The 16,758-nt window shown below is 35.9% G+C and overlaps 1 protein-coding gene across 1 annotated transcript; it reads left to right on the plus strand.

The window, feature by feature from the left end:
• The first annotated feature begins 7,938 nt into the window (after positions 1-7,938).
• On the plus strand, positions 7,939-13,356 carry LOC131858403 (uncharacterized). The gene is made up of 2 exons (XM_059211635.1): positions 7,939-8,283; positions 12,847-13,356. The coding sequence occupies exons 1-2, from the start codon at positions 7,939-7,941 to the stop codon at positions 13,354-13,356; spliced, it is 855 nt and encodes a 284-aa protein (XP_059067618.1).
• Positions 13,357-16,758: the final 3,402 nt, after the last annotated feature.

The following is a 16,758-nucleotide window of genomic DNA, read 5'->3' on the forward strand; positions in this document are numbered from 1 at the left end:
ATAGATGTATTATATACTCAGGCAGTTTCTGTAATTTTCAATACTCTATCAATATAATCAGCAGTTTTTTTCCCTTACATATGTGCTGTGAGTTGTTTATTTTAATTTCTAGTTGTTTTGTGATATTGTCTCATAGAAGATAAGATTGCTTGTATCTTCCTAGTGAAGTTTATTTTCCTGCTGCTATTAATTTGAATAAAAGGCCTACTTGTGGATTGTAACTATTCCTTGTAAGTATTTCTTGAATGGTCTCTTAAAGTAAGGGTTAAATTCATTTGAGCAAATTATAGCATAGGACTATTAAAATGGATCTTTTTGAGGAAGGGTGACTAACAGATCTACCTAGGGGGTGATTTAAAGATTGTCTCATAGAAGCATACATTAAGCCCTGTTGAAGAAATAGACTCTATCACCCAAACAAGAGGAAAGGCACTTATCATTCATAAACAACAACTTTTTACCATATCAATTACCTTTATTTTAAAGAAATAAGAATAGTTGAGTAGGATATATAGAATCAATTAGTAGTAGTGTATACATATAAATTTCAAGCATAAAGATTGAATAGGTTTCACAACAACAATCTTAAACTCATCTAGAAGCCACCTATCCTAGGAACCTATGCCATTCTAAGATAGGGAAAAATTTAGATCAAGATATTCAATTTTCTATAAAAGGCATTAGTCATCAAAAGTGACTAGTGAATAGGTATACCCGCCCAGGTCTTGCAGAGCCTAAAGTGAAGGAGTTAGTAACCAAATAGGTTCACTCTATAAGTTGGCCAAGTCAATTGGACATTTTGATCGTAGGAGTTGGCATCTCCTTAGAACCTATCCAATCTGTTGATTTGAGATCCAACAGATTGGCGACTCTACAAGGGAAAGAATATTAATTTAAGAAAGACTATGCTGTGGAAAAGAACTCATACACAAAATACAATTTCCTATCAAGAAGAAAGGTGGCGACTCTGAAATAAGAAATTTTATGTACGGAAGAAGGTAATTAACAGAAGGCCATCCTATTGTGTAGTTGGAATTCAACAAGAAAAGAAACTAGAACAATCGAAAGAAAGAATCACTAAATAGATCAATGGATGATTCCATGTATGAGAGATATAACCAATATTACTCCGGAACTAATCCACATTCATCTTGGAATAAATAGAACACTACAATTCCTACATGTCAAGGAAGTGAAGATCTAGCAACTGTGAACAAAGCACGAAAAGAAAAAAATAAAGTTCCTCCTAGTTTTGAAAACCACCACTCAAACTCAAGAATGAACTCAACAAGTTCATCTAGCTCAAGGGGAATAGATGCACCAGAACGTCTTACAGGACTTTTGAAACAACTTTATGAGGTGGCTGAGGAAATGAAAAATACTAGGAGGTCATGAGAAGCTATGGAATTGTGTGCTAAATTAGGCATCAAATTTGATGAAGACGACATTGATAATGATTTAAATAAATACAAAGAAACATTTATAAATACTAATACAACCCAAGGGTTGAAACAAGAAAAAAATCCCAAAACAAAAGAAAATACAAGGGGTAAAAACTTCAAAACACATGACAATCCCTTATATCAATAACACAGCTAAAGAATGAACAATTTCACACATGTTAATAATAACATACCTTATGAACAACAGTATAATCATTTTAATAACTTCACCTATCAAAATTAGTATTAGCCTCATAATCAATTTTCCTCTTTTACTTATCCATATAACAATGTGAACCAAAACTATGGGAATTACTTCCAAGGAGGCTTTGGATTGGTTAATATAGAACAAATTAGACAATTTGATTTCTCGGGAATGATGATCTTCCCTCACCCCATTCCAAATGAAGTTAGAACTTCAATTCCAAAATTCACAGGCAGCAATGCTATCACTGGAGAAGTGCACTGCAAAGACTTTGATACAGTCATGGAGGATTTTTGTCTTCCTTATGAAGTTATCAAAATGAAGTTGTTCATGCAATCACTGATAGAAGATGCAAGAGATTGGTTTAGAACATTACCTAATGCTTCAATAAGAAATCTTGTAGAATTTAAAATGCTTTTCCTTAAACAGTATGGGGATCATAATAGCCCCGAGTTTACATTACATGAAATCATAAGTATCAAGAAGGAATAGAGTGAAACAGTGGTTGAGTTCAACAAAAGATTTAACAAAGTTATGAGAAGAATTCCTAATAGGATAAAACCAGTACCTGAAGTGAGTATCCTTTATTACATAAATGCTTTTGATAGCAAAACAAATTATGAACTCAGGACAAAAAACCCGACAACTCTTCAAGAGGTAATGAAGGTTGATATAAACATAGAGAATAACAGGAAAATTGTTGGAAGGGTTGGGAAGAGAGATGATACCAATTTGTTTAATCCAAAAGCCCCCAAGAAAACTAAGGAAGAAGACAAGATGGATAAAGTATTGAGTTCTTTAAAAGATTTATCTATGAAGGTAAACAAAATAGAAAAGCATTAGTTCTTCCATTGTGATAGACCCATATTACATGATATGCCTTACAATACTACATGGAAGGATGGAAAACCAGTGGAAAAGCATCAAACAAACATTATGCAGCCCCCAGATCCTTTGAAGAGACCTGTGAATCATATGATAGATGATAGTATATGGTGTTTTGCTTGTGACATGTCCAATTCCCCTTCTCAATGTATAGTAGCGAAGAAGTTACACAAAGAAGAAGAAATCTATGAAGGGTATGCCAATGATCAAACTATAAACATGTTATCATTTGAAGAGGAAGGGGGATTTGATATAAATTCCAAATGAATCACTCAACAGTATTGTGGACAACATATATTTTTAGATGAAGAAGATGATGTCAATCTTAGGATCCCTACTAAAGAGGAAAGAGAAAGAATTATAGCAGTTGCAGTTGAACAAGCCAGGACGAATTACAGTCTAAGAAATATAACTATAAATCCTGAACAAGGAAATCCCTTTGGCACATTCATGAAAGTGAATAATAAAGTACCCAAGCAAAAAACTAAGCCAAACAAGTTCCAAGAAGAAGATCCAGGAAAAACTAAAGAGAAGGATTCAAAAGCTACAAAATTACAAAGGGGTGAAAATGATGAGGTGATAAAAGTCCCAATGGTACCTACCACCACATCATTTGACATTGCTAATACCCTGACACAAATGAAGGTTTTTGTTCCTCTACTTGAAATGATGAAGTTCCTTGAATATAGAGATAAAACTTTGAAGATGATTACAAATATCCCAAAGGAGAAAACAAAAGACCACAAATGTGATGATAAGAATAGAAGCAGTGAGGTAGATCTAGCCCCAATTATATATTTGGGATCTACAATAACAAAAAATCCTACTCAAGTGGACCCTTTTTATTTAACTTTGGAAATCAATAACGAGAGGATTAAGAATTGCATGATAGATTCATGGGCAGCAATAAATTTTATGCCTATTGGAGTTATGAGAGAACTTGGAATGGGTGTAGATACTACATTTGGTAAATGCTATTCTATAGATAACAAATCCCTTCTAGTAGTGGGTGTCATGAGAGATGTAGAATTTAAGTTGGCAGCATGCCCTGAAGCCTCTTAAAAGACAGATATCACAGTAGTAGATATTCTCCCAAATTATGGGATGTTGTTATCTAGACATTGGTCAAATTTTATAGGTGGACATGTCCAATTAGATTTGTCATATGCCACCATACCAATAAATGGACACGAAGTAAAAATTGAAAGAAAGCCTCGTTCTTCTCATATTATTGAGGATATAAAACCTGTTGAGCAAATGTGCTTCATCCAATCAGATATGGATAATTTTTAAGGTGCAACTAATAAAGCCAAAAATGGAAGAGTTGACCCCAATTAAATCTTGCGTCCAAGAAAATGAAGATCAATTATGGTGCTTGTACTTTGATGGGTCATGTAGCAAGGAAGGAAGTGGGGTTGGAATTATATTCATTGCACCAAATGGAGAGACATTCAAATACTCTTTTAAATTAATATTTGAATGTACAAACAATATTGCCGAGTATGAGGCCTTGCTCACCGGATTAAATTTAGCAATTAAGAATGGGATCAAGAAGCTTAGTGTATTTGGGGATTTAGAATTGATAGTGTCACAAGTCAAAGAAAAATATGCTTCCAAACATCTCAGGTTGAAACAATACAAAAATATGGTATGGGATACAATTGAGTTATTCGATGCTTTCCAAATTAGTTGGATTGATAGGTCAAAAAATACTGAAGAGGGTAAAAACAAAATGAAAGGTCAAATGATCAAAATGATAATGGACTAAACAAGAAAACTATAAAACATCAAAAGATCATTTTATACCTTTTCTATTTTACCTCTTCCTCAGATTAAACCTTTGGTGAAGTTGAACATAGCCTCTCTTCAACTTGATTGGATGGGCTCCTTCTTGATGGATGTGGAATGCTCTCCCAATGCTCAACAAGTTAAGTGGATTGTTGGATTGGATTTGGATTGAAAGATTAAGGATGGATGGATTTGATAGAGGATTATGAAGAGGATGAGAGAAGAAATAGGTAGCATGACAATGCATGAGAAGTGGATGATTTGTGAGGAGAATAGGCTCCAATTTATAGATTGGAGAAGGCCAATGGAGGGCCAAGATTGATTTGATCATGAAGGGTTGAGATTGATTTTAGATAGAAGGCATGGATCAAGGGTGCCTTGGGAAAATAAACAGGAGTATAAAATTCCTTGGAAAAAGGGGGGAGAAATTTGAATTTCAAATATGAGGAATTAAAAATTCCAAAATAAGGATGCATTGAAGGGTTCAAAGAAATTTAAATTTCTTTGAGAGACTCAATGTTGATGTGACATGAGTGGGAATTAAAAATTGAGGGATAATGATAAGCATGATTATGAGAGATTCTAGAAGGATTAATTAGACTAATGTGATTAGGAAAAGTGATTTGTAGGAATCACATGACTAGGTTAATTAATTAGAATTAATTAACTGAGTGGGTTTAGAGGAAATGATTATTGGAGGGGACTTTAGAGGAATAGGGGAATAATTAATTTATTTGATAAATTAATTATTGGACAATATTGACTAGATTAATTAAATTAGATTTAATTGATTCTGAGAGGAATAAGGATAAGACAATTAAATTAATTAATTATGTTTATAGGCTTAAATTAATCAAATATTAATTTTAGGTGTCTACAAATACAATGGATGATTTCCTATCAAATATTGCATTAAAAGAAAATGATGTGACATTGAATGGAGTATCAGAAGTGGAGATAAAAGTCAGACCCTCTATTCCTAACAATCTGTATAATTGGCAGATTTTCCAAGATGATGTTGATTTACTAAACTTCCTGCAATTTGTGAATCACTATCAAGCATAGGCCATTAACTTTAATGACTTTGTGCACTTCATCCTTCTTAACCATTTCCGTCATGGTGAAAGGGTTAGCCTTCCCTATTACCTAGCCTCTTCAATGGATCATACTATAAAGGAGATCCAGAAGGACCCTAAAGGCGATCATGCCCTCCACTAGGGGCTCATGGTCCTGGTTTATAAAATGCTAAAGGGGAAGTGCATTGAAAATCCTATTAAAGGAAAAAAATGCCAGAGATGAGACTACGGAAAGTAAGGATAGTGGTTTCAACTTTGATTCTGAGACCGAGGGAGAGTTGGAAGAAACTAGAAAAAAAGGGAGGATTAGGGCTAAGAAGAGGAGGATTATTGTGGAATCTGAAATGTCAGACTCTAAAACCGATTCCCTTGAGGAAAAACCTATTAAAAAGAGGAAAGGGAAAGCCTCTGGAAAGAAGGCTCAGAAAAAGAACACTAAAAAGGGTAGCAATTCTGATCTCAATTATGTTCTAGTTGAGTCTGAGGAGGAGGATGATGATAATAAGAGGATTGATAGTCAAGACAAAGAAGGGGAGGGTAACCCGGTTAAGGATAATTTGGAAACTGTGGAGACCGTGAAAACCACTAGACTACATAACGAGGAAAAAGGGGGTCAAAGTGATAGTGGTGACAAAGATACCATTAAGGCTTTCTGTGAGACCATCACTACTTTGGTGAAGGATATTAATAGTTTGAAAATAGATACACAAGTCATGGCAAGAATTACAGTTGGTGACAAGCCCTTGGCGGAGCATGTTAAAGAGTTAGTGGCCGTTCTGCATAATGCGCAAGCTATTGAATGTATGGTTGGAAAAATCTTAGCCACGAAGAAAAAGGTCAATGAGATGGGAGATCGAAAGGAAATGGACAACAAACTGAAATATTTTGGTAGCAGAATTGACAAGCTGGAGCACAATGTCAAGCAACTTGTTGATCAAAATTTCCAAATTCTTAAATCTTCAATGGACAACATGAACATCTTTATCAACAGGTACGAGAACAATGTAGAGAAGGAAGGTGATAAAGAGTAGGTGAACAAGAAGGGTCATGAAAGGAGGACCAGAGCCAACACAAAGAATAAGGTTGACATCGAAGGTCGTGAGCTAGAGGATATGAAGACCTCAGCGAACAACATGAAACAAATGGTTGTTCATGCTAAGGAGATCATGAATAGTATTTAGTTCTAGTTGTTGTCCTTGGTTTTGTCTCTTTGCTATCTTTTTCTTTCCTATTGTTGTCTATTCTGAGTTTTAGGTAATTATGTAATGATGTTTTAAGTTGTGCCCTTCCGGTGGTTCATTTTGACTTTTTGAAGTGATCAGGCACTTTTTTATGCTATTCTGTTCTCCTGGCTTGTAAAAGGTTCAGGTACCTTTGAAATACCTATTTTTACTTAATCAAAACTTTAATGACCTTGTGGAAAAGACTAATGGGAAAGAAACTTTGTTTGGTCAAGAAATCATACAATTGAAATCTAATAAATTACCAAAAGGTTTAGTGGCATTAGAAAGGACTTTTAATGCACAAGACAAGATGGAAACAAAAGTAACTTTGGCCAAAGAAAGTAATGTTGAGCAGGTTAATTTGGGCAATGAAGAATCCCCAAGACATGTGTACATTGGGAGGAGGTTAACCCCTAAAATGAAGCAAGAATTGGTGATTCTACTTAGGAAATATATACATGTGTTTGCTTGGTCATATGATGATCCTAAAGCCTACATAGAAGACTTGTTTCAGCATGAGTTGCCACTCAAACCAGATGCTAAACCATTCAGAAAGAAACAAAGGCCTATAAATCCTACATTGTTACCCAAAATGAGAGAAGAAATAATTAAAATGAAAGATGCAGGAATAATTAAACAATGAAGGTATTCTACTTGGGTTTGAAATTTGGTACCTGTCAAAAAAAAGAATGGAGACATAAGACTATGTGTGGACTTCAGAAATCTAAACATATCATCATTGAAGGACAATTACCCTCTACCAAATATGGACACCATGTTGTAGAAGGTAACCAGATGTGAGCTTCTATCCATGATGGATGGATTTTTCGGTTATAATCAGGTAAAAGTCAAGGAAGCAAAACAATATAAAACAACTTTCACAACACCATGGAGAACTTACATGTATGCTAGGATGCCATTCGAATTGACTAATGTAAGAGCAACTTTCTAGAGAGCAATGGATGTAGCATTCGCAAAACTGATAGATGTGATCATGTTGATATATCAGGATGACTTGACTGCCTACTTAAAGAAGGTAGAGGACCATTGCAACCACTTGGAAAAATATTTTAAAAGGGCTTTGGAATATGGGATATCACTTAACTCGAAGAAATGTCATTTTGGGGTTGAAGAAGGAAAGATTTTAGGACATATAGTGTCTAAAGAAGGAGTAAGAATTGATCCAGAGAGGGTGTCTGCAATTAATGAAGCCCCTATCCCCAAAAACCATTAAGGCCATTTAGTCATTCCTAGGATAGATAAACTTTGTCAGAAGATTTATCTTGAACTTTGCAGATATTGTAAAACCTATAGTGTGGATGTTACGAAAGGAAGCTAAAATAGACTGGACTGCTGAAACATTGGATGTATTTATAGCCATCAAGAGGGCAATAACTGAAGAATCTGTGTTGATATCACCAGATTTCAGTAAACCATTCTTGATATTCTCCTTTACTTCTTGTCACACAGTAGCAGCGGTACTATTACAAAAGAATAAAGATGGTTATGAACAACCAATTACATACTTCAGCAAATCTTTGAGCCCTACTAAAATAAAGTATGAGATAAATGAAAAGAAAGCCTATGCCCTTGTAAAAACAGCCAAACACTTCAGGTCATATCTAGTGCGGGCAAAGGTGATAGCTTATGTCCCCAATGCAGCGGTGAAAGATATATTTAGACAAACTAAAGTCATAGGGAAAAGATGCAAATGGATAAATCAAATTCAAGAGTTTGACATTGAGCTTAAGATTTCACAAGTCATAAAAGGATAGGGATTAGCTAAACTCATGGCTGAAGTAGATATTAAGAAGTCACAAATAAATGAAATCAGGTTGGAAGAAGTTAATTTTAGTATTGAACATACAACATGGTACAAAGACATTATGTATTACCTCAAACATATGAAGTGCTCGGATGGCATGACTAAAAATCAAAAGAGGACTTTAAAATTTCAATCTTTGAAGTATATGATAGTTAATGGTGATTTATATTGGAAGAATAGAGATGGAATATTGCTACTTTGCTTAGATGAATATCAAGAAGAAAAAATCTTGCAGGAAATGCATAGTGGGGTGTGTGGTGGTCATTTATCTGCCAAGACTACAATCCATAAAATACTAAGGGTTGGATATTACTGGTCGCATGTATTTAATGATTTCTATAAGTATGTCAGGAAGTGTGAAGCATACCAAGATTTCTCAGGAAAGATGAAGTACCAAGGAGCACTCCTGTTAAGACCTATGCAAGCTGAAGAACCCTTCCAATAATGGGGGTTGGATTTTATAGGGGAAATATATGATAAATCAAGTGGAGGACATAGATAGATATTAGTAGCCACTAATTACCTTACTAAATGGGTGGAAGCAAACCCTACTAGACAAGCTACTAGTAAAGTGGTAATCAAGTTCATGATGGAGAATATTATTACTAGGTTTGGTGTCCATGCAAGAATCATTACTGACAATGGTATGTGTTTCAGATCTGGAGAATTTAATACTTTTTGTAAGTAATATGGCATTAAGATATCACATTCATCCCCTTAGCATCCTCAAGGTAATGGACAGGATGAATCTAGCAACAAGAATATTCTCAAAATCATCAAAAGAGTGTTGGGACATAATAAAAAGGCTTGGGATTCAAAACTGAATTTGGCACTTTGGGCAAATAGGATAACAATAAATAAATCCATAGGAAGGTCCCCATTTGAATTGGTCTATGGTAAGAAGGGTAGACTCCCTCTTGACAATCTCTTGCCTGTTCATAAATTTATAGTACAGGAAGAAATTGATGTTGTGGATCCTCTACAAGAAAAGCTTGTGCAATTGATAGAATTGGATGAAATTAGGATAGAAGCTCAGAGACAAAATATCAAAGCACAAAATTAGATGAAGAGATTGTATGATAGGAGGGAAACAAATAGAAAATTTGAGATAGGTGATTGGGTCCAGATGTGGGATGCGAGAAATCAAGAAAAAGGAAAGCACGGAAAATTTGAAGCTCTTTGGGTTGGGCCATACATAATTATGGAGAAGATGGGAGAGGACTCATATTTCATACAAAGTGCAACAGGAGAGAATCAAGAATTGCCAATACATGGACAATTCTTGAAGAAATTTTTCTCTTAAATAGAGAAATATATTTCCATGTACAATAGAGTAGGACCCACTTTTCATTATAAATGCCATAATATCTCAATGATGTATGTTCATTCACCAAGGATTCTAAATTCTTGAAGGCACCCGTAGTATACCTCCATCCCCAATCAAAGCCACCATTATACAATATATTCACAAACAAGATATTCCCTGGTCTCTTTAGAAACTACATAAGTTTTGTTAAAAAAAAATGACTAAGTATACCCCTAAGAAATTCTATAGAAACTTTTGAACTTTCATCAACATTAGATTCACAACTCCTATCGGCCAAATTCAGCCATCAGGTGAGCAAAATAAACTCTCACCGAAAATCTTAGTTTCACCAAAAAGATATATCTATTATATCGAAGAAATTGATAAATGTTTCCTCAATAATAGGAACCATCGAAGGGATTTTGGCCACCATAAAAATCAAAAGGGATTCATTGAAGTCATTGTTTCTATAGAAAAATATTGAAATGCCATCGACAATACTATTTTGAAGAGATGTGAGTTTTGAAGAACCAATAAAGCATTAGGTCGATGTCTAAAGTCTTATTGACAAAGTAAAATATAGTCAATGGAAGCCAATCATCGAAGGAGGGTTTTTGGCTCTTGGCGAAATGAAAAGTTTCATCGACGTAGTAATATCGAGTAACACATGGAAGTCACTCATCGATGACTTGTCATCGATAGAAATTAGGCATCGGATAAACTATTTCAAGGTATAATGATGGGATGGATTTCATTGAAAAACAAAGTTTTGATGAAACGACAAAGGTTCACATTGAAGTTGATCACTCAAAATAAAAATGAATGGGATCCATTTCAATGAAAAATGACGATTCGATGAAAACCTAAAGCACAATAGCAATAACAATACTTTCATTGAAACAAAAGTAAGTTCGATGAAAGGAGACCTTTCGATAAGAAAGAAAGGGACACTGCCGAAGAACGTAGTTTCATTGAAGTAAACGGTAAAATCATTGAACTGTTAGAAGAATTAATTACTTTCTGCCATTAAATCATTCCAAAATTAAATGAAGTCCCATCGTCATAAATTCAAAACAAGTGAGTTCGTGACCATTACATAATAGGTGGATATAACTGATGAAACTACTATAAAATTGTAATAAAAATGACAAGAGGACAATTCAGGTAGCATTGGTTAGAAGAATTCACATAGAGTTTTCAAAATTAAGAAGGTCTAGAACTCCAAGTAAGTTCCCTATTTATGATATTTGTCATTATAATGGAAGTCTCTTCGTCTAAGAAAACCAGAGCTAGGAAACCTAGGGAAACCCAATCTGCAGAGGAGAAACCAAAAAGGTAGAAGAAGGAAGGTCTCCCATTAGACAAAGACTTACAAGACCAGTTCCCCATCTCGAGCTGTCGGTCCAAAAAGATTAAAAGAGATGACAAGGGCTTGGAGGATAGGTTTGAAAATTTGGGAGACATTTGGACAGAGATTAGAGGGCATGAATTGTTCATCTTTGGATATGTGCAAAGAAATGCTCTGGAGCCTGTAAATAATTTGTGGAGATTGAACCTGGGGAAATCGGAAGTATCCAATATTTTTGTAAATGTTGAACTTATGCAATCTCTAGCCAACAATTATGACCCCAGGACGAAAACTATATATGATTATATGGGGAAACCCATAGTGTCCATCATTAAAGAAGTTATAGAAAGTGTATTTGACTTAGATTGGGGATTTGAAGAAAACATAGATAATAGCAAGCTTACTCGGGAGTATTTTAATATGGAATATATATATAAGAGGTGGAGACTCCCTATCCACAGACCAAAAATTGTGGATCAACAGTGCAATTTAGTGAAGGAGATAAAGCTCCCTTTGATGTGTTAACTTTTTCTACCTCTATTTCAAGTACACATATTATTGTGTAGCCCATGTCTTAGGAATAGAAGCCCCCCCCTTGATGGATATAATGGCTATTATAATGTGTGCAGATTTGCAATAAAAGCACCCTAGGGCATTTGATTTTGCTGCTTATTAATCTGAAGCCGTGAATCATGGTTTGGAGAAGTTGAAAGGAGACATGGTGAATATTCATTTCAAATATTATTCTTTTCTCATGCATACATTACTCTGTATTGGACAAGATAAAGGATTATGGCTGGATGGGTTATGTGTCAGGGATTATGATAAAGCTGGAGTGAGGAAGCCTGTACAGTTATGGTTGTCTTCATGGGACCAAAGATACAAAAATAGTCAATATTAGCACTTTGAAGAGTTCTTCATTAAAACACTATACAGATTTCTAGGTTATCCGTGTGATCATTCTATATCTCTAGAAATTCAGAGATTTCTTAGGCCAAAAGAGTTATGTGAAGACACTCCAATTACACATAATTGGGGAGATTGGTACTACTTTCTGGATTATACTCACATAAGGGTGTATGGGTTGGAAGGAAAGCGTTATTTTCTGCCCATTACATTGCCTAATAGAGTAGCTTTCCTTGAGATTATAAGACAATTATCGATAGCCAGTGCTAAACACTTGAAAGATCATGGGAAACAATCCATAGTGCCTTGATTATTGGTTTTTTTAGACTTTACTGTTAAAATTTCAAAAAGCTATGGCTTATTACAGAATAAATTATCTTATTATAAGATGGTGGAAGGTGATCCTAGGTCAAAATTTGACCCCAAAGGCTATATGGGAGAAGCGAAAGCATCACAGAAGCTTAGGGTTGCAAAACATGTTCCACTAATGTCTGATGATTTCATCAGAAATATGGAAAGGCAAGAAGCTATTGAGAAAAGGAAAAAATGAGTTGGAAATTCTCAATGGTGTCCCTACATATGTTTTCAGGGACATGAGACAAGGTGTTAGGGATATAGAGCCATTGGCACACATGTCTCCTCAATCTATTTCCGAGTATGTCCCTATTGATTCATCAAGAGAAGGGTGTCCACCTAGATATGATTATAACATGCAGATGACTCTGGCAATTGGCCAATATGGTGTACAGGAGATCAATGATGCCAGGTTACTGGAGCATGAAGAATTCATTTCAGACAATGACTTTATTCATACCAAAGAATTTGACTCATTTTTGTGCTAGTACAAAGGGACATTAGTCAAAGCCAATACAGAAGGGAATACCAAGGAAGAGAAGCTCAAAATACTGCAGGAGGAAATAGACCAAGCCATGAAGGAAATGACGCTTGAAAGGGGAAGACTATTACTTAAAGATGCTAGGATATTAATATACTCAGGATGGGATATGAGATCTGCTTTGTTGTTTGACAGTTTTCTAAAGAAACAGGGGCCCGACAAACAAATCATGCCAGATGTAATATATAAGATTTTCATGGGATCAGGATATGATCCAGATCAGAAAGCTCTTATGTTGTGGGCTCTATACCCTAAGGAGAAAATGCCATTACTTGTCGATATTGATGAGGCCTTTGGATATTTAATGGTTCAACAAGTTGGGAAAACTAACCCTAGGGTCACTGCCAAATTGAATTTGGGTGTGGCAAAACCAAATCAAGATCAAGTTGAATTCTTAGTCAGGGAGAATTGGACTTGTAAAGGTTTGTATGAAAAGGCCAGTAAGGAAGTGCAATAGCTACAGGAAATATTACTACAACAAAACTCTGCTCTAGACATTGATGATCTAGGTATGGCACTTGAAACTGGCCGAAAGGTTATAGGTGCTTTGACAGATACTATCTACTGGAAGACTAAGAATGAGAAGTTAATTAAACAAGTAGAAAGTGCTTGATAGAAAATGGATAAACTGGTTAATGATATCATTGAACACAGATTTAGAACCATGCTAACACATGCAAATCAGTATTGGAAAGTTTACACTGGGACTGTCAAGGCTCTAAGGGAGCATGAAAGATTAAAGAAACAACTGCAAGAGGTGATGAACAGCGTTGATACCATGACACCTAAAGAGAGAGCAGAAGGGACAACATACTTGGAGACACATGATAGATATGCAGATACATTGAACAAAGACCTCCAAGCGATGGAAGATGGGAACACTTCACAAATGCCAACAATCTACAAGGAGGGGGAAGTGATATCATTGGAACAATGGTAGAATGAGCTTGCTAGCATCAAGGAGCGAACCATCTCAGGATTGGATCGGGATAAAGATTTGACCCCTTATGTCAACCAGTTAATCTTTGAGTACATTTCATTGGAGGTAGAGATGAAGAAGTAGAACATTGATGTCAGAGGCTATAGAGAGGATGATTACATAAGCCACTTGGGAATGCTTAATATATTTTTATTTAACTTTTTTAAGAACATACAACTTGGTTGTTTTTTATTAGGGTAAAAATAGGTTTTGAAGGGGCCCCAAAACCCTTTACAATATAACCTTATGAGATAAAAGAATTTAAGAAGCCAAAAGGAACAAACATAAGAAAAACCAACATAAACCCTAGAAAAAACCAACTATAAAGCCCCAAAAAACCAGCGAAAACCAACCAGACCAAGCAAAGCCCAGAAGAGGAACTAATTTATATTTTTTAGGGCATTAGCCAAGTTACTGCTAATCCCATACAGATTTTTGATATTATCCCTAAGATTAGGGATTTCCTTAGCAGAAGTTGCAGCTGCTTTCTTCACACTCGCCCTAGTTCTCTTTGTTGCTCCACCAGGAGTAGCTTCCCTGCTCTCAGTCTCGAGAGCATCATCATCAATGTCAAGGTCCACCACTGATTTGGGAGAGATGGAGCTATCAAGGATCATAGAAATATCCTATAGATTCTTTGTGACAATAGACAAGATATTCGAGATCATTCCCAACAGGTTTTTCATTGCCACTTTACCTTCTTCTAGATATTCAATCTGAGCTGCCATCTTTCAAGCTTTTTCCTCCATGTCCTGCTTCCATTGCTTCTAGTTCTTGTCATCTTCCTTCCTTTTCTCATCCATCTGCTTCACATTTTTTTCCAAATTCTTCACAACTTCATAAGTCCATCTATCAAACCCCAATCTAGCCTTTGTAAGGTTTTTGAGGTTATCTAGGAATAACCCTTCTCTAGCACTCTCCTTATCCTTACCCAGATTATCCTTAGTCATTTCCATCTCAGGTTCCTTAATCTTCTCCCTCTTAGAATCCATTTATTTTTCCTTATTAACCTTGTCATCCTTCTCCACCATAGGCTGGCTATTGTCATTACCTAAAATGGCACTGTGAATTGGACTATCATGGTCGGACCCATCCTCAACTTCCTCTTCCTCTGCACACGCGTCCTCATCTTTCCAAATTTCCTCATCTCCAGACTCATCCATTTCCATTTCACTACTATCTTTTCCAGTTTCCTCTGTGTCATTCTTGTCATCTTGGGTTTCCATCCCAGTCGCATTCTTGCTTTTTTTGCTCTAAATCGACTCTTCCTGGCTGGGTCTGCCTTCCTCCATCTTTCTCTTTCCTTTCCTAGGGGAGGCCAACAACCACTTGTTTTCATAAATGGCAAGGATTTTGCAGTGCTCATAAATGAGTAGAATGAGGCCACAATAAAGCATTGGGTTCGAGGGGTTCTTGTTGTGTTTGTTGAGGGACCTCGACAAAGACATGAAGAGATAGAAGGGCAAGGAAACCCTTTTTTCTGTTGGCATTTTTTATGTTTATGTTGTGATTGTCATTGATGGACACACACTTGCATTGAGATCCCCTTTCTATGTGTGAGTTAGAGCACAACCGGTATTTTTTCCAACCAGTATGTTGTATTATAGTCTTTAGACTATAGGTGTTTTGCAGAATGTGTTTCCCGGTCTGAAGCGGCATGTTGACCCCAAGCGGTTCATGGATCCCAAGTGGTACAAGGGATTAAAGCAGCATAACACATTTTTACCAGTCTTCATTTTTGTCAAACTGGCAACCGACATTTATGTATGAACCGGTAATACTTTGTGATGAGTTACCAATTGGCATTTTGTGATGAGTTACCATCCACCGATTGTTTGACGGTGCCGACACTTTAACGGTGCTTTTTGTGTCATGGTACCAAGTATGTCCAGGTTCATTGAACCTAGGAAATTGTTATGTAATCCTATTGGATCGACATGAAATCAGATTCATTTATAAGGACATCATGTCTAGCGTTTTAGGTTGTTGATGTGTTTGTAGAAAAAGTTTATGTTGTTGCTAGGGTTTAAGGTGGTTGAGGAGTTGGAGAGAATATGAATCTGTAGAAGACTAAAGTAATGGTGGAGTGCATTAGGAACGAGCTATCAAGGATCTAACTGAGCAGTCTGTGCTACTAGCTAGATCAAACATTTATTGATTAGTCACATCTTTGACAAGTCTATAGCCCTTAACCGGGTAGGCCCAAAAGCCTTTTGTAAATCCTCTAACAAGGTGGTTCACATTTGTGGATCTAAAATCCTCTAGCAAGGTAGTCTTTAATCGGACTTATCTCCGAATAGAGATTGAGATTCCTAACATGATCTGTTCTGATAAAGAACATTGTAAGACCTTAATCGGTCTGACCTTAACCAATCTAGTTCCTATTCTGCAGATAGTTATTGTGAGTTCCATCTCACCGTGGTTTTTCCCATTTGGGTTTCCACATCAAAATATCTTGTGTTATGGTGTTCTTGCTTCTGTGGGTGAATGCATTATTAGCTATTTGGTTTGCATGTGTGTTAAACGGATTTGTTTGCTAAATTGTTTTACCGGTTTACTATTAGTCTTGCAAAGTGTTTAAGTGCAAAGATTTTTGGCATACTAATTCACCCCCCCTCTTAGTATTCATCAATTGGTATCAGAGCCTACCTTTCTATAAGTTTAACCACTTGGAAAGAGATATGGGGGAATACTCTATAAGGGAACTTACTCATTGGCTCACTCAGTCTGAGCAAGCCTATGATGATCTTATGGTCAAATACAAGGCATCTCAAGCAAAAAGGAGAGAACATGCTGAAAAGCTGATGGAGCTATTTGAAAATAGTTCTTCAGATGAAGCTGACATGGAAGCCCTAATTGCAGAAGTAAATAAGTTGAATG

Source organism: Cryptomeria japonica, chromosome 9 (genome assembly GCF_030272615.1).
Source record: "Cryptomeria japonica chromosome 9, Sugi_1.0, whole genome shotgun sequence".
Lineage (NCBI taxonomy): Eukaryota > Viridiplantae > Streptophyta > Pinopsida > Cupressales > Cupressaceae > Cryptomeria > Cryptomeria japonica.

Excerpts from the sequence above, each read along its gene's own strand:
- LOC131858403 (XM_059211635.1), top strand. The coding sequence starts at position 7,939 with ATGTTACGAAAGGAAGCTAAAATAGACTGGACTGCTGAAACATTGGAT. Across the intron at positions 8,284-12,846 it reads CTTATGTCCCCAATGCAGCG|TACAAAGGGACATTAGTCAA; the intron begins GTGAAAGATATA and ends TTTTTGTGCTAG.